Below are 17,326 nucleotides of genomic sequence, written 5' to 3'. Positions count from 1 at the left end.
TCTTCATAAGAGGTTTCCTTTTGCGGCAAAACTAAAATTCGCACGTAAAAAATCCAAATACTCAAGAAATCCATGACTTTTGAATGTATCCCATAAAATAATTACATCACTATAACACCGTATTCTAAAAAGAAAATGACAGAAGCATCAAGTGCATTTTCAGATATAATAGGGTAGTCATTCGTGCTCCATTCACATATTTGCATCTCGTTCAAATTTAAATCATTCATAAAAATCGCACCAGTACTACTGGGGTAGTGCCTGCCACGTGACCATGCATTCAGTGACTGGTTTGTCATATGCATCACGCTCGTGGCGTGACCATGTCGTGACGCAATCATGTCGTGACTGTGTCGTGATGAACGTGTCCATGTCGTAACGTGACCACATCGTGACTGGACAATATCCCGACAAACGTGAAGTGAGCAATCGTGACCATATTGCGACGTGACCATTTTATGGCAATGTTATGACGTGACCAAAACTTGACAAACGTGACCATATCGTGACGTAACCATATCGAGGCGTGACCATATCATGGTCATGTTGTGACGTCACCATATCCTAACAAACAACGTAACCATGTCGTGACAAACGTGGTAGTATTATGACAAACGAAATAATGTCGTGACGATGTCACGTTAAAAATAAACAAGCCACGAAGTGACCATATCGTGATAGACGTATCATGTCGCCACATACGTGATAATTTCGTGACAAACGTGATCACGCTGTTACTTTTGTCGTGGTAAACACTCCATTTCGTCGTGACGTGACTGATCCGAATCACACGCATAACCGTGCATTGCGGGAACACGGCGTGAACGACACAAGGGTCAACGCGCAATCGTGATAATGATGATGATGATAACCACGAGACATGCGTTGATGATGTCATCAAGGCTGATGGTGTACCATGACAGTAGGCGGTGATATGTTTCCTAGACAACCTCCTCCCCCTTGAGAAGTTCCCCCTTGTCATAACGCCTCTTGCCATCCAAGTACCGCATGGCCTCTGTAATCGCACAATCAAGGACATATTTTGGCATCTATTTTAGTATTTTCACACGCGCGTCATTACGTGCCACACTCGTATTATTGCGTTACGTGTCACACTCACATTTATGTGTTACGTGTCACATTCGCATTATTGCGTTACCTGTCACTCTCGTAACATTGTGTCACATCCTTACTGTTGTTCAACGCGTCACACTCGCGTCATTGTTACGTGTATCACTCGCATTAACATGTCACACTCGCATTGTTGTGTTACATGTCACTCTCGTAACATTGTGTCACACCCTTACTGTTGTTCAACGCGTCACACTCGCGTCATTGTTACGTGTCTCACTCGCATTAACATGTCGCGTGTCACACTCTCACTGTTGTGCTACATGTCACACTCGCATTGTTGTGTTACATGTCACACTCGCATTGTTGTGTTACATGTCACACTCGCACTGTTGTGCTACATGACACACTCGCATTGTTGTGTTACATGTCGCACTCGCACTGTTGTGTTACATGTCACACTCGCACTGTTGTGTTACATGTCACACACATCGTTGTTACGTGATTCAGTGTTATTCTCTCTGTGGTGTATGCAAGCCGTTTTAAATGCGCTGTGGTACAACAATCTAGTTACACACGTCACGCTGCGTCTGTTGGGTAATGCATCACACTCACTGTATTGTACATGTACATGTACATGTCACGTTACCTGCATAAGTCCTCGGCGCTACTGGGCGTACTTCCATCTCGCTCTCAAACGTGTAGTAAAACACATTTGTTGTCTCACGCTATACAATAAAAAAAGCTTGTATAGAAAGAGAACAAGATCCGGGAGACAATTAAATGAGTAATCTAATGAGTAAGCCTATTTCTGAATTTCCTAGTATAAAACTTCAGCAATTGATTATATTAGTAATGTACGTAAAAGAAAATGTCATTAATCAAACCATCACTTACATACCGCGTATTGCCATCGCTATCAATCAGTGTAGGATTTTGAAGTATTAGGAAAACACTTTGTCGATCTCGAGTTTATTCATTTCTTTTTATTACCAAGCCTTATCACGCCTAGTAGAACCGCATTCAAAAATCTAAAATTTAAGAACCTGCCTTCCAAAAATTTTCCAATTAGAACCCCATTGTATATTAACCTATTTAGCCGGAAATTCGAAACAGGTTTTCAATTTAAAAAATATATATATTTGGTTACACATTACGTGTATATTACAATGGGAGTGCGGGTGTTTCATGTATTTTCACGGCTTGACTGCTAGCGCCTCGCTTTTAGCGCCAAAAATCTCGAATTTTCCCCTTTGTTAATAGAGGTGTTCGTTTGTTTACCTTTCCAGTGCCCGGGTCAAGCACGTCGGCTACAGTCTAAAAAAATATCATAATTCCACCAGATTAATTCGCAATAATATCATATTCAGCATCACCGCGGCGGCGTAGCCAGGGGGGTGGCCTAGGGGGCCCGCCCCCCCCTTCTAGCAACCAAAAATACAGTAAATGTATGAGACATTATCTAAAATACAGGAGAAAATGCCTTGAAAGGGCCTTTTGGGCCCCCTCCTGTTAAAAATCCTAGCTACGCCGCTGCGCCGTCACCGTTTTACACGGCTTACGTATTGCTCTCATAGATTAAAATCTTACGTCGATTTCTTTTTGGTAAGTACGGGGAAAATTGATACATGTACGTTTGTAATTCTCGTTTTCGCCACGCGTTGGGGAGAATCAAGAGTCATACGTCGTGGGTACCAAATAGCCAGTCTTTTCATTCGGGTGATCAACTTGGTTAACCAGCCTGTTTAAAAAACTTTTGCTCCCGATCACCTGTCCCTTTCCTAGAAAAATATTTCTTAATGATAGCGGTTCATGTTAGCTAATGCCGAATTTTAATAAATAGTTACTTACCATAATCAACTCTAATCATTGATAATAATTAATTATCATTAATATTATTAATAATTAATTATCATTTATATTATTAATAATTAATTATCATTAATATTATTAATAATTAATTATCATTAATATTAATTAATTATCATTAATTTTAGTAATACAAATTACCATAATCTGAAAGCGGTTTGTCTGTTCTGGTGGGGTGTAGACGACCTGTAAAAAAAACGGATTTATTAGCGGGGAAGGTAAAGGTAACATAATGATTGCCACCACATTATCGCTAATATATCTGCCATCATCACCACTACGCTATGGCTCTTGCCATCTTTATCATAATTATCACAACCAGCACCATCATCATCATCACGATGATCATCACTACACTATACCTTCGTCAATATGACCGCCATCACTTCCAACACAATCACCACCACAACCACCATCACCCTCACATCCACCATCACCCTCACATCCAACACATCCACCACCACCCTCACATCCAACACAGCCACCACCACCCTCACACCCACCACCACCCTCACATCCAACACATCCATCACCACCCTCACATCCAACACAGCCACCACCACCCTCACATCCAACACAGCCACCACCACCCTCACATCCACCACCACCCTCACATCCAACACAGCCACCAACACCCTTACATCCAACACAGCCACCACCACCCTCACATCCAACACATCCACCACCACCCTCACATCCAACACATCCACCACCACCCTTACATCCACCACAGCCACCACCACCCTCACATCCAACACAGCCACCACCACCCTCACATCCACCACCACCCTCACATGCAACACATCCACCACCACCCTCACATCCAACACAGCCACCACCACCCTCACATCCAACACATCCACCACCACCCTCACATCCAACACATCCACCATCACCCTCACATCCAACACATCCATCACCACCCTCACATCCAACACATCCACCACCACCCTCACATCCAACACATCCATCACCACCCTCACATCCAACACATCCACCACCACCCTCACATCCAACACCCACCACCACCCTCACATGCAACACAGCCACCACCACCCTCACATCCAACACATCCACCACCACCCTCACATCCAACACATCCACCACCACCCTCACATCCAACACATCCACCACCACCCTCACATGCAACACAGCCACCACCACCCTCACATCCACCACCACCCTCACATCCAACACAGCCACCACCACCCTCACATCCAACACATCCACCACCACCCTCACATCCAACACAGCCACCACCACCCTCACATCCACCACCACCCTCACATCCAACACAGCCACCACCACCCTCACATCCAACACATCCACCAACACCCTCACATCCACCACCACCCTCACATCCAACACATCCACCACCACCCTCACATCCAACATCCACCACCACCCTCACATCCACCACCACCCTCACATCCAACATCCACCACCACCCTCACATCCAACACATCCACCACCACCCTCACATCCACCACCACCCTCACATCCAACATCCACCACCACCCTCACATCCAACACATCCACCACCACCCTCACATCCAACACATCCACCACCACCCTCACATCCAACACATCCACCACCACCCTCACATCCAACACATCCACCACCACCCTCACATCCAACACATCCACCAACACCCTCACATCCAACACATCCACCACCACCCTCACATCCAACACATCCACCACCACCCTCACATCCAACACATCCACCACCACCCTCACATCCAACACATCCACCACCACCCTCACATCCAACACAGCCACCACCACCCTCACATCCAACACATCCACCAACACCCTCACATCAACCACCACCCTCACATCCAACACATCCACCACCATCACATCCAACACATCCACCACCCTCACATCCAACACAGCCACCACCACCCTCACATCCAACACATCCACCAACACCCTCACATCCACCACCACCCTCACATCCAACACATCCACCACCATCATTCCATCGCCTCGTTGATAATCGCCAATCTCATCATCAGCACAACCAACCACAATAACAACACAGAAGTACCTGTGAGGTGAACTCGATGAGTGAGCCAATCTCAACGCCGCGACGAAACCAGATGTCGTCCATGGCCACGAACTGAGGCTTGGTGCGACTTTAAGGAAATCATATCATTTAATAATAATAATAATAATAACTTTATTTACAGAGGGTGGCACTTAATAGTGTAATACACTAGTAAACTTGTGGCCCTCAAAACTCATACATACAAATAATACAATATAATATATATATATATATATATATATATATAATCTCTATTTACAATACAAATTATAAAAATACTATTCCCACCCAGACCAAAGGATTAAATAAAGAAAATGAAATATGAGTTAATTCGAAATATTAAAATGATTTAAAAGTAATTGTTCATTAAGATATTTATGACGGAGAGCGTTCTTAAAAGAGCTTATATTAGGCAGTTTCTTTATGCTGGCTTCTAAATTGTTCCATTTATGGATGGCATTTACTGTAAACGTTTTCCCACCTTCGGTTTTTCTAGTATACTTTGGAGTTATAAAATTCAGTCCTGAGAAACGAGTATTTCTATTATGAAGTGTATTGTTCAGCTTAAGAGTTTCAATTAGATATTCGGGCACCATCAGTTGTAGCCTTTTAAAGAGAATAGAACACATTGAGATGTGATTGTCCAGATAGAAAGGCAGCCATTGAAGTCTATTAAACAACGGTACTGAGGGCGCTCTGGGTTCAGCGTTGAGTATTAGACGTGCAGCTCTTTTTTGTAGAGTTAGAAATCTTGACAAACAATCCTTAGTTGATGCTGTTTGCCAAACAGTCCCAGCATAGCTAAACAAAGGTTTGATCATGGCATTATAGAAATTTGTTCTTTGTTTGAGGGGTAGACAACCTTTGATCTTATTTAGTACGCCGATTCTTCCTGCAATTTTCTTGTATGTCCTTTCAGCGTGATCTGAAAAGGTCAATTTACTGTCCACATCCAGTCCAAGGAGTCTTACTGATTCCACTGATTCAAGCGTGTTTCCATTAGATGTCGAAATGGATAATTTACTGTGTGGTGCTTTCTCTCCAAGGCGTTTACCAGTCACAAGTAGTGATTTTGACTTCGTCTCATTTATTGGAAGTTTGTTGCAATTGGTCCATACTTCCACATCCCTCATCACTGAATTAAGAGTGTTCTCTAAATTGGAAGTATTATTGACATCGGTTGAAAACGAGATAGTAGTATCATCCGCATAAAGATCTATCTTCACTTTAGGTGAACTAATATGAAAAGGAAGATCGTTGATGAATAAAACAAAAAGCAAAGGGCCAAGAATGCTTCCTTGAGGAACTCCATGTTGTATAACAGAAAGATCTGAGTCCACGCCGTCAATAGAAACAAATTGTCGCCTTCCCCGTAGATAGGATTCAAACCATGACGTAGTGTTCTTGTCTAAACCATAGGCTTTCAGCTTTGACATCAAGATAATATGGTCAACCATGTCAAAAGCCTTTCGATAATCAATAAGGAGCAAACCACTTACACAGTTCTTATCCAATTGAAAGAGGAGATTATCTACTACTTTAATTAATGCTGTCTCAGTTCCATGATGCCTGCGGAACCCAGATTGACTTGCATATAATAATTTGTTTTCGACAAGATAATCATAAAAATGATTGTGAACATGTCTCTCAACAAGCTTAGACAGGATGGGCAAGACGGATATAGGGCGGTAGTTACTCTTGTCCATATGATCACCAGATTTATATAAAGGGGTAACTTTGGCCGTTTTCCATCGTTTTGGAAACTCGGAACTTTCGATAGAGTAGTTCATCAGCTTTGAAATTGAGGGTGCAATAATAGGTGCCGCCAGCTTAAGAATCTTTGCACTGAATTTATCGATACCCATAGCTTTCCTTAAGTTCAAAGTTTGAAGACAATTAATTGTAAAACCAATAGGGATTCGCGGTATCGAGAAAACAGTTTCAGGGTCCTTTCTGGAAAGTACAAAGTGCTCCAGCTTTGAGATGTCAAACGGTACACTTGGTAGTAGATTTCTCAAGCTATCAGCAATGGATGTAAAATGTACATTAAAATCATTGGCACTCAGATTACAAGTGGAGCGTTTTTCTGTTTTCTCATCAGTACCCATAAGCGATTTGATAATTTTCCAGACTCCTTTAGGATTGGATTTATTTTCTTCAAAACAGCTATTGTAGAATTTATACTTTGCAGATTTAATTGCATTAGACGCTTTATTACGTACTGACCTATAAGAATCCCAGTCATCAGCCAGGGAAGAACGACGAGCTTTCTTTAACAGCGCATCACGTTTTTGAATTAATTGCAATACCTCTTTAGTTATCCAAGGCGTCGGTTTTACACGTGCCACCCTTTTCTCTCTCCAAGGACAATGGTTATTGAGAACACCATTAAACAACTGCTCCCAAGCGCCAAGAATGTCATCTATGGTGTCAAACAAAAAAGCGGTATCCCAAGGGATCGTTTTTAAATTGCTCAGGAATCGCGACTCGTCAAGGTCTTTCATCCTACGATACGTGATTTTACCGGGAATTGCACGTGGATTTTTCGTTTTGGAGTATAGCCGGACAGCAAACACAGGCAAATGATCTGACAATGCAAAGTCTCTGGTACCGATGGAATGAATTCTCTCGGGACGATTACTAAAAATATGATCAAGGCAAGTTTCACTAATAGGTCTTGTTACCTGGGTAACCAGTTGCTTGAAATTCATGCTTGTGAAAGCACGAACAAGTCGATGTTTTTTGAAATTCGATAATGCCAGATAATTGTTTGAGGGGTAGACAACCTTTAATAACATATAAATGTTACTATACATATTACTATAATAACATATAAATGTATGCACTGCCTTGAAGCCGAGCGAGCTTGGTGTGACTGTAAGGACACCATATCATTTCCCGTTAATATGATAATATTTAGAAGCACTGCCTTGAGGCGGAGCCACTGGTGCGATTAAAAGACATCACACATTATGTACGGTTTTCAATAGAAAGATTACAATGAAGAATACAATGAGGAAATCGCCTCATTTACTGCCATTAGTACATAAAGCATACAATTTCCTTACCAAAACAAGCAAGCACTCGCCCACGCTAGTCCAAAGGCCTTCCTCAGTAAGTACCCTCCGAACACCTTGTTATGCGAGTTTCGTTGCTAAAAGTCAAAAAAGCAGGTGAGACGCTTAATTCATCGTCATGACTGCGTAGGTCAAACAGCATTTTCAGTAAAGTTCATGGTAAATACACCTATTTCAAAATAGGTTGTCAGTGCAAATGGCGAATGGGTACTAATGATAAGTAAAATTAAAGGTGCTAAATAAAGTCCAGCAATGTTAGAGCCAAGCATTGGTAACTTTTAATGGATAATTGTTTTGATTTATCCATATTTTTCGAGACGCATGGTTACTTTCGGTCGTAGAACAGCCATTTGTCAATCGCCATTTGCTATTTGCAGTGACAACCTTCATTGAAATAAGTGTATTTCAGACAATGGAATATGTAAGTAATGTGTTGGCTGTATGGTTACATAGTAGATTGACTGTAGAAAGACTACATACAAGCTGTTGAAAACCTAGATGATCTCTGTAGGCGTGGTGTAGAAAATACAAGCCTGAAAAGTATGATGTACGCCTCTATGAAACAGAGTAATTGTGCTGACGTGTCGGGCGTCAGCCCTTCGGCGCTCTGCGAGGCTAAATAGCTTGGCTGTTTATTTTTTATTTGTAACAAAATAATTTAAAGTCCGTGTTGCACGCTATGCATCATGGGCTTCGACTTCTCTGTGTGGTGATACACTGAAATCCTAGAAATAGCGTAATAGAGAGACTGAAACCGGACACAAACCATGGAGGACACGTGAAAGCATCTTGGGTTACCTGTGGGTTACAGATGGAGAGGGAACTGAGCTCTGTATCGCCCATCATCACTATCTGGTCATTCTTGTTCTGTGCGGACGTCTTGACACTTGTGTCACTAAACAACAACACGGTGATAATTTGTATCTAACAGGGCTTCTGGAATTACGCGGAAAAAAAACTCAAAATTACGCGGGATTCTTTGCTAAATTACGCGCTAAATTACGCGGAAAATTAAGCGAGATTTGGCAATACATTTTTCTTTAAAAATCGAAATTTTGCAGGATTCTTTACTGAATTATGCGCTAAATTACACGGAATATCAACTGTTACGCCCAAACTACATTTTGTACCGAAGGAAAGCACGAAATAACTTGAAAAGGTTAATTTTTTGAGTTAAAACATCTTAGGCAAGTTTTCATTGGCTCCTAGCCACCAGCCAATTAAAAAAGGTATTTTATTATTAGTCCTAGGCCGTCGCGGTTTAGCAAAAACCGCCTGTAGTCATTTTATTTGTTTTCGAAATTCAGTTCGAAATATCGCACTCTTACGAAGAATATCTCTCTTTTTTACGAGAAATAGAGGTAAGAACCCTAAAGGAACACATCAGCTGTGGAGTTAAATGTTTTGTCTTTCAAAATTTAGCCAAATTACGCGGAAATTTGTGGATTACGCGGATTACGCGGAAAAAGCCAAATTACGCGCTTCCGCACAAGCGCGTAATTCCAGAAGCCCTGATCTAACCATAACAACTAAAAGATACGTTTTTATGCAGTCCAGCACTGCCGAGCCACCTCTAAAATGCGATTTTCAATACTCTGCAAATTCTTGTTCATAATTTCCAACCACTTAACCGCTTTCTGGCTTTTTCCGTTCGAACTAAAAGAATGACATTAAGCTTTTAGATTGGTCCGTGCCTTATTGGAGTGATTGGAAACCATTTCAGTGCTGGCCAATTAAAGTATAGGGAAAACAGACAAAACAGAGGTCGAAAAGTTCCAACGTTTTGGACTTTAAATTCAGTCCTTCATCAGGGCGGCTACTAAAACCGTTACAAGGGTTTTGAATGACGGAAGCTAAAATGCAATTCAGCTATTAGAAATCGAGGAGAGGTCGCAGAACATTGACATCTGCTGAGCAAAAGCTCAACTTACAAAAGAGAAGACTTCAGCATCAAGTTGTGAATTATTTGGCTTTCCTCGGCTGTTGGTGCAACTTTTGTCAAAGCGGTTTTCCATCTATCCAACGTCAGCACGTGGTTTTCTGAGAAAAAAAACCGGACATTTTCAAATTTTTTACCATGAATTCACAATACGCGAAACACATCAATAACCACAAAGTACAAAAAAAATAATGAAAAATATGAAAAAATAACACAAACAAAAAACAACAGAAGTGTGCGTGAAAATAGATGCGCGGGAAATCGTGAAAATTACCCCGCGTGAGAATTTCCGAAAAGTGTTTCGTACTGAAATGAAAATAGAAGTAAAGAATACCATGGTTTTAAAAAGATGTGTTTTTTTTTTACTTCCATACCTTCTCCTTTCTGTATAATCTCTCTTTCTTCGGGGGTCTCTGCAACAAGAGGATTCACCATCGCGGCCCTATGTGAGTGAAAAACACGAGAATCGACAATAGATAGATTATGCTAGATCATGAACAAAATTTACTGTAAAAAATGTTTGTGTATGTGTGCGTGAAGGGGAGGGGGGCTCTCCGTGCAGGTATATATTACTATATATATTAAATGTAGACCTTGCTTTATTTGTTAGACAGCATTTTAAGGGGTCTATTTTCTCTGCATTTATTTGTAAAATTTGACTGTATAATGTCATTGACTTACTTTCCTTTGTGTACGTCTCGAGAAACCATTAGAAAGCGAGCGTCAAGAAGATGCTTAAAGTGTGCGTCCGCCCTCAGCTAGGGTAGAAAAACAAAACAAAACTTGATTATTAGCGGTCCTAGGGATCAGGAATGGGAGAATAACACATCATTTTTATCACTCCCTTCTCAATTAATAATGTTATCCCTATTTCTTATAAATATTACCATCTATAAGAAGTGTTTGCAAATCCAGGCCAATTTTTCAGACATATTTCCCTATCACTGCCGTGACATGGCATGAATGATAAAAAACTAAACCATCACGTGACTCTCGACTCTACTGATGAACTCATCATACTGACGAAATCCCCATTTTACCATTCTCATTTCGCCATTCAGTAAAACAAACACTTTTATTCAAGCTGATGCCTGTAAATAGCAAATGCTGACATCTTGTAAGTGATAAAAATGGATTTTTTTTTATCATTTTTTAATCAGCAGGCAATAATTCCAATGTTCTCCACATACTAAATGACATGTTTCACTTCACAAGCATATCTTCTTCCTAGTAGTATAGGCTTTTATGCAGCCGCTTTAGGGTTTTGGGTTCCCTATGTACACAGGGAGCAAAGGGTTCCTGGCACAGGCAGCAGAGTGCACAGGAAGCCCAAAACCAAATGCTTCTGCATAGGAGGCTGGCTTACTAGACGTTTGCCTGCATACCTGACTCAATCTCATGGTAACTTCCATGGAACTCCTGCCGGCCCATGTAACATTCCCTGGTGATTATAAACATCCACATGAATGCTTTAAAAGTGACAGGAGGGGGTGGGGATTCAAGAGCTCTTGAAGGGGAGAGTAAGTACGCAGCTGCTTTGTCTCCTATTATCTTTGTTCTACAAAGGAGTTCTTTTGTCTCTATTCTTCTTGTTCTTTGTGTCGAGGTGCGGATATTGTTCATTTGCCCAATCAAACTGCAGCTTGTAAGAGCTGCGTACTGCCCGAATGGAAAGGCCTCATCACATTGTTTTCTCATTGTATGGTGCACCACTGTATTTGTCTTATATTGAATGTACCTTCCATTTTTATATCCTGATCTGGTAAGACTGCATGATCATGCAGGTCTGGAAAAAGAATGTTCAGTATAATAAATAATAATAATAATATTATACTGATATAATAATATCAGTATAATATTACAGAACTGTTTTCATATAATTGAAGGTTAAATATTTCAGCCATGTACTCATGTTAACATGAGCATAACCAGATAAAAAACATTATTATCCAAACCTGTCACATGGCCTGCGTCATCACTTCCACTCAAGCATGCTCACTTCCATTATAAACACCATCACCATCAGCAGCATCATCATCACCATCATCAAAATCATCATCATCATCACATCCACCCACCTAACACCAAAACATACTAATTTCTTTCACCAACACCAACACGATCATCATTATCCTTCACTACCACAATCAATTGTCATTACAACAATAATCACCAAATCTCCACCATAATAGCACCAAAACACCTCGAACCATCAACTATCAACTATCATCACCATCAGTACCAGCATCACTGTTTATCACCACACTGTATTTCTCATCATTCAAACCATCACCAGTAACATCATCAACATGATCATATAACTATGCCATCAACAAACATCAGTACAGTCTGACAACATCATCACCTCCATCACAACAACTATCCTTAGCATCATCATCATCATCATCATCATCTCCATCGTCATCATTTAGCATCATCATCATCTCCATCATCATCCTTAAGCATCATCATGGCCACCATCAAATTACCTATTCTATCTACAAGTGCAGTGACAACAGTGTGTGGAGACATCCCAGACAAAAGTTCTTGCTTGCTTCCATGGATGTGAAAATATGCTATCCAGCCTTCAATATAGTAAAATATAGAAAGTGTTATTACAAGGTGTATTGTGTATATATACATAGATGCTTTTTGGTAGTGACATAATTCAAGATAATAAAAAAAATACCTGCAAGAATATCAAGATCCTCAAGTATTTTTCCAATTCTAAAACAAATATCAAGGGGATATCAGAGGGATTTGGAGCTTTTACTGCTTTATCTCATGAATCAAACATAGTTATCAAGTATTATGAGAAATTACTTATTGCCAATTTATCATACCTAACCATATTGTAAAAGTTAAGATATTTTTCCCTGCGCTTGCGATCTGACCCAAGAGGGAGGTATGCGACCTGGAAGCTGTCGGCCATGCATCTGGCTGGCAACATATCCTGTGACTCTGGCTGCTCAAGGGGGGGTAGGTTTGTAGGTCTTGTCGTCTCCCCGCTGGATGGGTTAAGATAAGCAGAAGGAATAAGGACATACATATGATGATCATTACACCAACTGAATTGTGATCTACTGTTTGCATTTAACAATACATGATCATGTTTTTCTGGTAAGAATTGATCCCTATCAATCTTAAACTAGTTTATTGTGAAATGTGATTACTGTATTTACCCTAATAAGCGCCCCAGCACAGTGCTTTCATGATGGTCATTTTACTCAGTTACATAAAACCTGGGGAGGGGAGGGGGGCACTTAATAGTTTTTGTTCTAAGGGGGCCTAATTTCAGGGAGGCGCATATTCTAGGGAGGAGCTTATTTGAGTAAATACGGTACTGACTATTGAAACTAATGAATTATGCAAGATCAAACAGAGAGTGCATATCTGTAGAGTGTGAACTGTGTGACTGTAACTAGAACTAGATGTACAGCTGCTTAATTTGATCAACAGAGATGGCAAAGTGGTTCCCTTTGACAGCCTTAACTTTTTGCTCTTCTTGTCCTTACAGGCACCTTCACAGGTGGATGTGCAGGGTGTACACACAACTCCCCCCCCTTGGCAGCCAAAAAGTGGGTCACTTTGCTTTTTTTACTATGCTTTTTTTACTATGCTATGTACAACTGTACACCCCCTCCCCCCTTTGCCAATCTTGGGTTTGAGTCTGCATTACCTTCTTATAAATTTCTAATACTGTATCACAGGCAGCCCAAGCTTATTATATGTAATTTGACGGTCAAAATTCAATAATAAAATCCCAGTCGAATGACTTCAAACTCGGTCAAGTAATAAACGACACAATAAGTGAGTCATTGCGAGTCATTTTATTCATTAATACACAATTTTGAAGATTTTGAAATTTGACCGTCAAATTACATATAATGAGCTTGGGCTGCCTGTGACTGTATCACCTCCACACTTATCTGACTCAATTTATTTTCATTCTGTAACCTTATTGTTTGCATACCTCCAAAATTCTTTTGTGCCTCCAACTGTCTGCCTGAGATGGCGAGCAACTAAAATGGGAAATATTAGATATATATATATTTAAAATAATACACCAAAAACTGGAACTCGACTCTGCCGAATTTTCGTCTTTAATAAGAATTCTTCAAGGCAGACTCTTCAGGGCCTTCTTCAGGGTCTGCCCTGAAGAAGTCTTAATAAAGACGAAAATTTGTCAGAGTCAAATTCCAGTTTTTGGTGTATTGTATTTATTGTTCTGGTTTGAGATCACGACAGTTTGGGCTTTTTGATTCTATTATATTTAAAATAAGGTGTTCCACAAGCTTAATGTATTTTTAGTTAATTGTAATCTAGTTTTATTTGCCAAGAAATCACTTACTGTCAGCCATATCCATCATGCTTGGTTCTTGTGCAGTCCCAGCGAGGCTTGCCATTAACCGACCTCTTACCCACACCTGCCTTGACCACATGACAACAACCCTGATAACAAGCAAAGTTCTGTTATTGCGGTAGCCCGAACATTTGCTCTTTTGGTGTGTTAGAAGAGCCTTAGTCTTTTCTGTATTTAATAGGAGGAGATTATGTAATTTTCAATAACAACAACCCTGATAACAAGCAAAGTTCTGTTATTGCGGTAGCCAGATCATTTGCTCTTTTGGTATGTTAGAAGAGCCTTAGTCTTTTCTGTATTTAAAAGGAGATACATAGGTAATTTTAAACAACAACCCTAATAACAAGGAAAGTACTATTACTGTAAGGATGTAGCATCTTTCCTGTACAGTATTTGCTAGGCAGGAATATGAAAATTTCAACAACAACCCTGATAACAAGAAAAGGTACTTAAACTTTATTGTATTGTATTGCATTGTGCTATTACTGTATGGATGTAGCTTCTTTCCTGTATTTGATAGGGGGCTGATAACAAGCAAAAAGCATAGAAAATGCATGGATATAGCCAGATCATTTGCTCTTAAGGGTGGGGGTGGGGTCTGATAACAAGCAAAAAAGACAGTAACTGAAAGGATAGCCAAATCATTTGCTCTTAGGGGGAGGAGTAATAACAAGCAAAGTACTGTTCCTGCATATTTTTAGCCAGATGAGTTGCTCGGCCAGTTGACGGGCGTGGGGGTTGGTGGCTTATAATTTCTATATTTATACATCCTTTGTAATTTGCTTACTCTATGCCCACTCCCGCTCTAGATTTGTTTCCTCTCCCAGGTATGTTTGGCAAACATATGGGTGAACATGCTTTAGATTCTAAAAACTCATTTCCCCGTTCTCCCATAGAAACAAAATGATTAAAAAGTAACTTGGCATTTGAATGTGAAGTGAATGGTAAGAAAATAGAATATCTCCTCAGAGCAGAGCTCTTCATTTGATTGATATCCCCTTTGTCAGGATATAATAGGTTCCCTCACAAATTCCTCGTATATAAAACGTCGTTCAGAACACAGAAAATCACAGATAATCTCTACACATTTCAATTTGAAATCAGGGCTAGAAATTTCATCATTTTTCAATTCCTATCGCAAAGCAAAAGTTACAGCTACATTTATCATAAACGGATAGTATAAGTAACGCGAATTAAATAGGGATCAAAATCTAAGAAAAGCCTTGCAAAATCTGGAAAAAAATCAAATCATTCAGAGCGGCTACCTTGTCAGTATGGACGCCATCTTGGTTGTTTTGTTTCGATGTATAATACCGCTGACCATCAAATGTAGATGTAGAAGTTTTATTATTGGTACCATATTTTGTCACAGGTTATTTCAACCAATAAATTTCTATATTCCCTTTCCTTATTCTATTTCCTTATTTCCTTTCCTTATACACATACACAGAAAAATGTGCTTTGCAACAGCCTTTTGCACTTTTTGGCGGGTTTAAGAGTAAATAGAAAAGCTGTTCCTTGCTGTCTTTTTCCAGAACATCAAGCATTTCTTTTCTAAGGTTATCATAAATGGGACATCCATCACGGAAACAGAAGAGGAGTGAGGGGGGGGGGGGGGCTATCTAAGTCATATAAAAATCTGATGCAGGCACGTACCCAAGATTTTTCCTGGGCGGGGGTGGGAAATCCGGAAATTTTTTTTTTCCAGAATCTGGGAAATTTTTTTTGGGGGGGATAGTGGGTACGGGGTTAGATTTCTGATAAAAAAATCAGAATCTCCGGGGATGTTTCTTTCTTTCTTGTCGGATTTGGTAACAAAAAAGTTTGACATTTAGATTTCTAACATATAAGAGTAATCTAGAATGCCCCGTTTTTTTAAATTAATTCGCTTATGCTTAACAGTTTTGTCTACTAATAGCACCGCCGCTGTGGGAGTGGGAGGGAGTGCAAACGCACTCCTTGCACCCCCCCCCCCCCCCCCCCCTTCCCCCTTGGTACGGACTTGTGATGCCTATGGCAGCGCAAGAATTGGAACATTCCGGTAAAAAAAAAAACCTAGAGAGGGTCCTGACGGGGTAAAACCGGAGCCGGGATTCGCCTTATTTTTGAGCCGGGAAAACGGGATTAGGGTTTCCGGAAACGGGATTTGTCTATTTACCGGGAACGGGAATCAAAATGCTTTAACGCGGGAACGGAAATTTTCAAATCTCTTCTTGTTTATGCTGAAAACGTTGTTAATCAATATTAGTTTTCGCATTTTAAGATCTTTTTTTGCTGCTCAGCGGACGTCACTTCCTAAGACTCCTAACCCTTCTAAATGTATGCCCTCTTTTCAGCCCCCCTCCCCTCCCCCCCTGCCATTATACAGCCTCCCCTGTATAATGGCAGTACAGCCACCGGGATTTTGCGAGAATAACGGGCGGGAATCGGGATTTGGACCCCCCCCCCCCCCCCCCCTCAGGGCCCTGTATCATGTGTATAGAACTTTCAAAACGACATAAGATTTTGAGACACACCTTTCTAACATTCCCAACCTCAACCACCGAAAAGCCTTCACCCACCTAAGGATGTGGGTAGTCATAAACTTGAAATCGAGACTGGGCGCTACCATAGTCCCTTTAGAAATCCTGAGGATAAAATCTGTTCTCAGTAATTCAGGGAAGGTCGAATAAGACGAGTTCCACTTCCTGATCAAATTAAGCGACATGAGATGGCAAGAAAACGAGTGCTTAAGGTTTTAAAAGTTAACAAGGTCATGAAAGATAAAATATATATTGATGAAAGACTCATTTTTCAGAACCTAATAAATCTTCCTATAACAGCGCAGGGGGAGGTTTCTAAATTTATATATGACTCTTTTTTTAACTAGGGGTGGTATTCTAAAAGTAGCTGGACTCTTGTATTACTTGTTTTTGTATTTTTATTAATGTTAACGTGAAAATCATGTACTTGTG

General features: G+C 40.5%; 1 protein-coding gene across 1 annotated transcript; it reads right to left on the bottom strand.

Moving 5' to 3' along the window:
- Positions 1 to 649: 649 nt before the first annotated feature.
- Positions 650 to 15,709, bottom strand: LOC5517326 (acyl-coenzyme A thioesterase 9, mitochondrial). Its single transcript, XM_001637245.3, has 18 exons — positions 15,638 to 15,709; positions 14,361 to 14,461; positions 13,983 to 14,031; positions 12,853 to 13,017; positions 12,699 to 12,736; positions 12,499 to 12,594; positions 11,748 to 11,795; positions 11,395 to 11,450; positions 10,691 to 10,767; positions 10,384 to 10,451; positions 10,002 to 10,110; positions 8,869 to 8,965; positions 8,062 to 8,147; positions 4,994 to 5,081; positions 3,082 to 3,126; positions 2,353 to 2,388; positions 1,721 to 1,799; positions 650 to 1,015 (listed from the first exon to the last, which is right to left on the bottom strand). Exons 1-18 carry the CDS (start codon positions 15,694 to 15,696, stop codon positions 942 to 944), a joined length of 1,371 nt encoding a protein of 456 aa, XP_001637295.3. The 5' UTR covers positions 15,697 to 15,709; the 3' UTR covers positions 650 to 941.
- Between the last annotated feature and the right edge of the window lie 1,617 nt (positions 15,710 to 17,326).

The sequence above is a fragment of the Nematostella vectensis genome, chromosome 9 (genome assembly GCF_932526225.1).
Source record: "Nematostella vectensis chromosome 9, jaNemVect1.1, whole genome shotgun sequence".
In the NCBI taxonomy this organism is placed as follows: Eukaryota; Metazoa; Cnidaria; class Anthozoa; order Actiniaria; family Edwardsiidae; genus Nematostella; species Nematostella vectensis.
This window is presented reverse-complemented; position numbering and strand designations above follow the sequence as displayed.

Bases quoted from the DNA above. Each gene is read 5' to 3' on its own strand.
- LOC5517326 (XM_001637245.3), bottom strand. From the start codon at position 15,696: ATGGTCAGCGGTATTATACATCGAAACAAAACAACCAAGATGGCGTCC. The intron at 10,452-10,690 runs GTAAGTCAATGA...TCACTCACATAG, and splicing joins CGAGACGTACACAAAGGAAA to GGCCGCGATGGTGAATCCTC. The intron at 8,148-8,868 runs GTAACCCAAGAT...TTTGACTTTTAG, and splicing joins TCTCCATCTGTAACCCACAG to CAACGAAACTCGCATAACAA.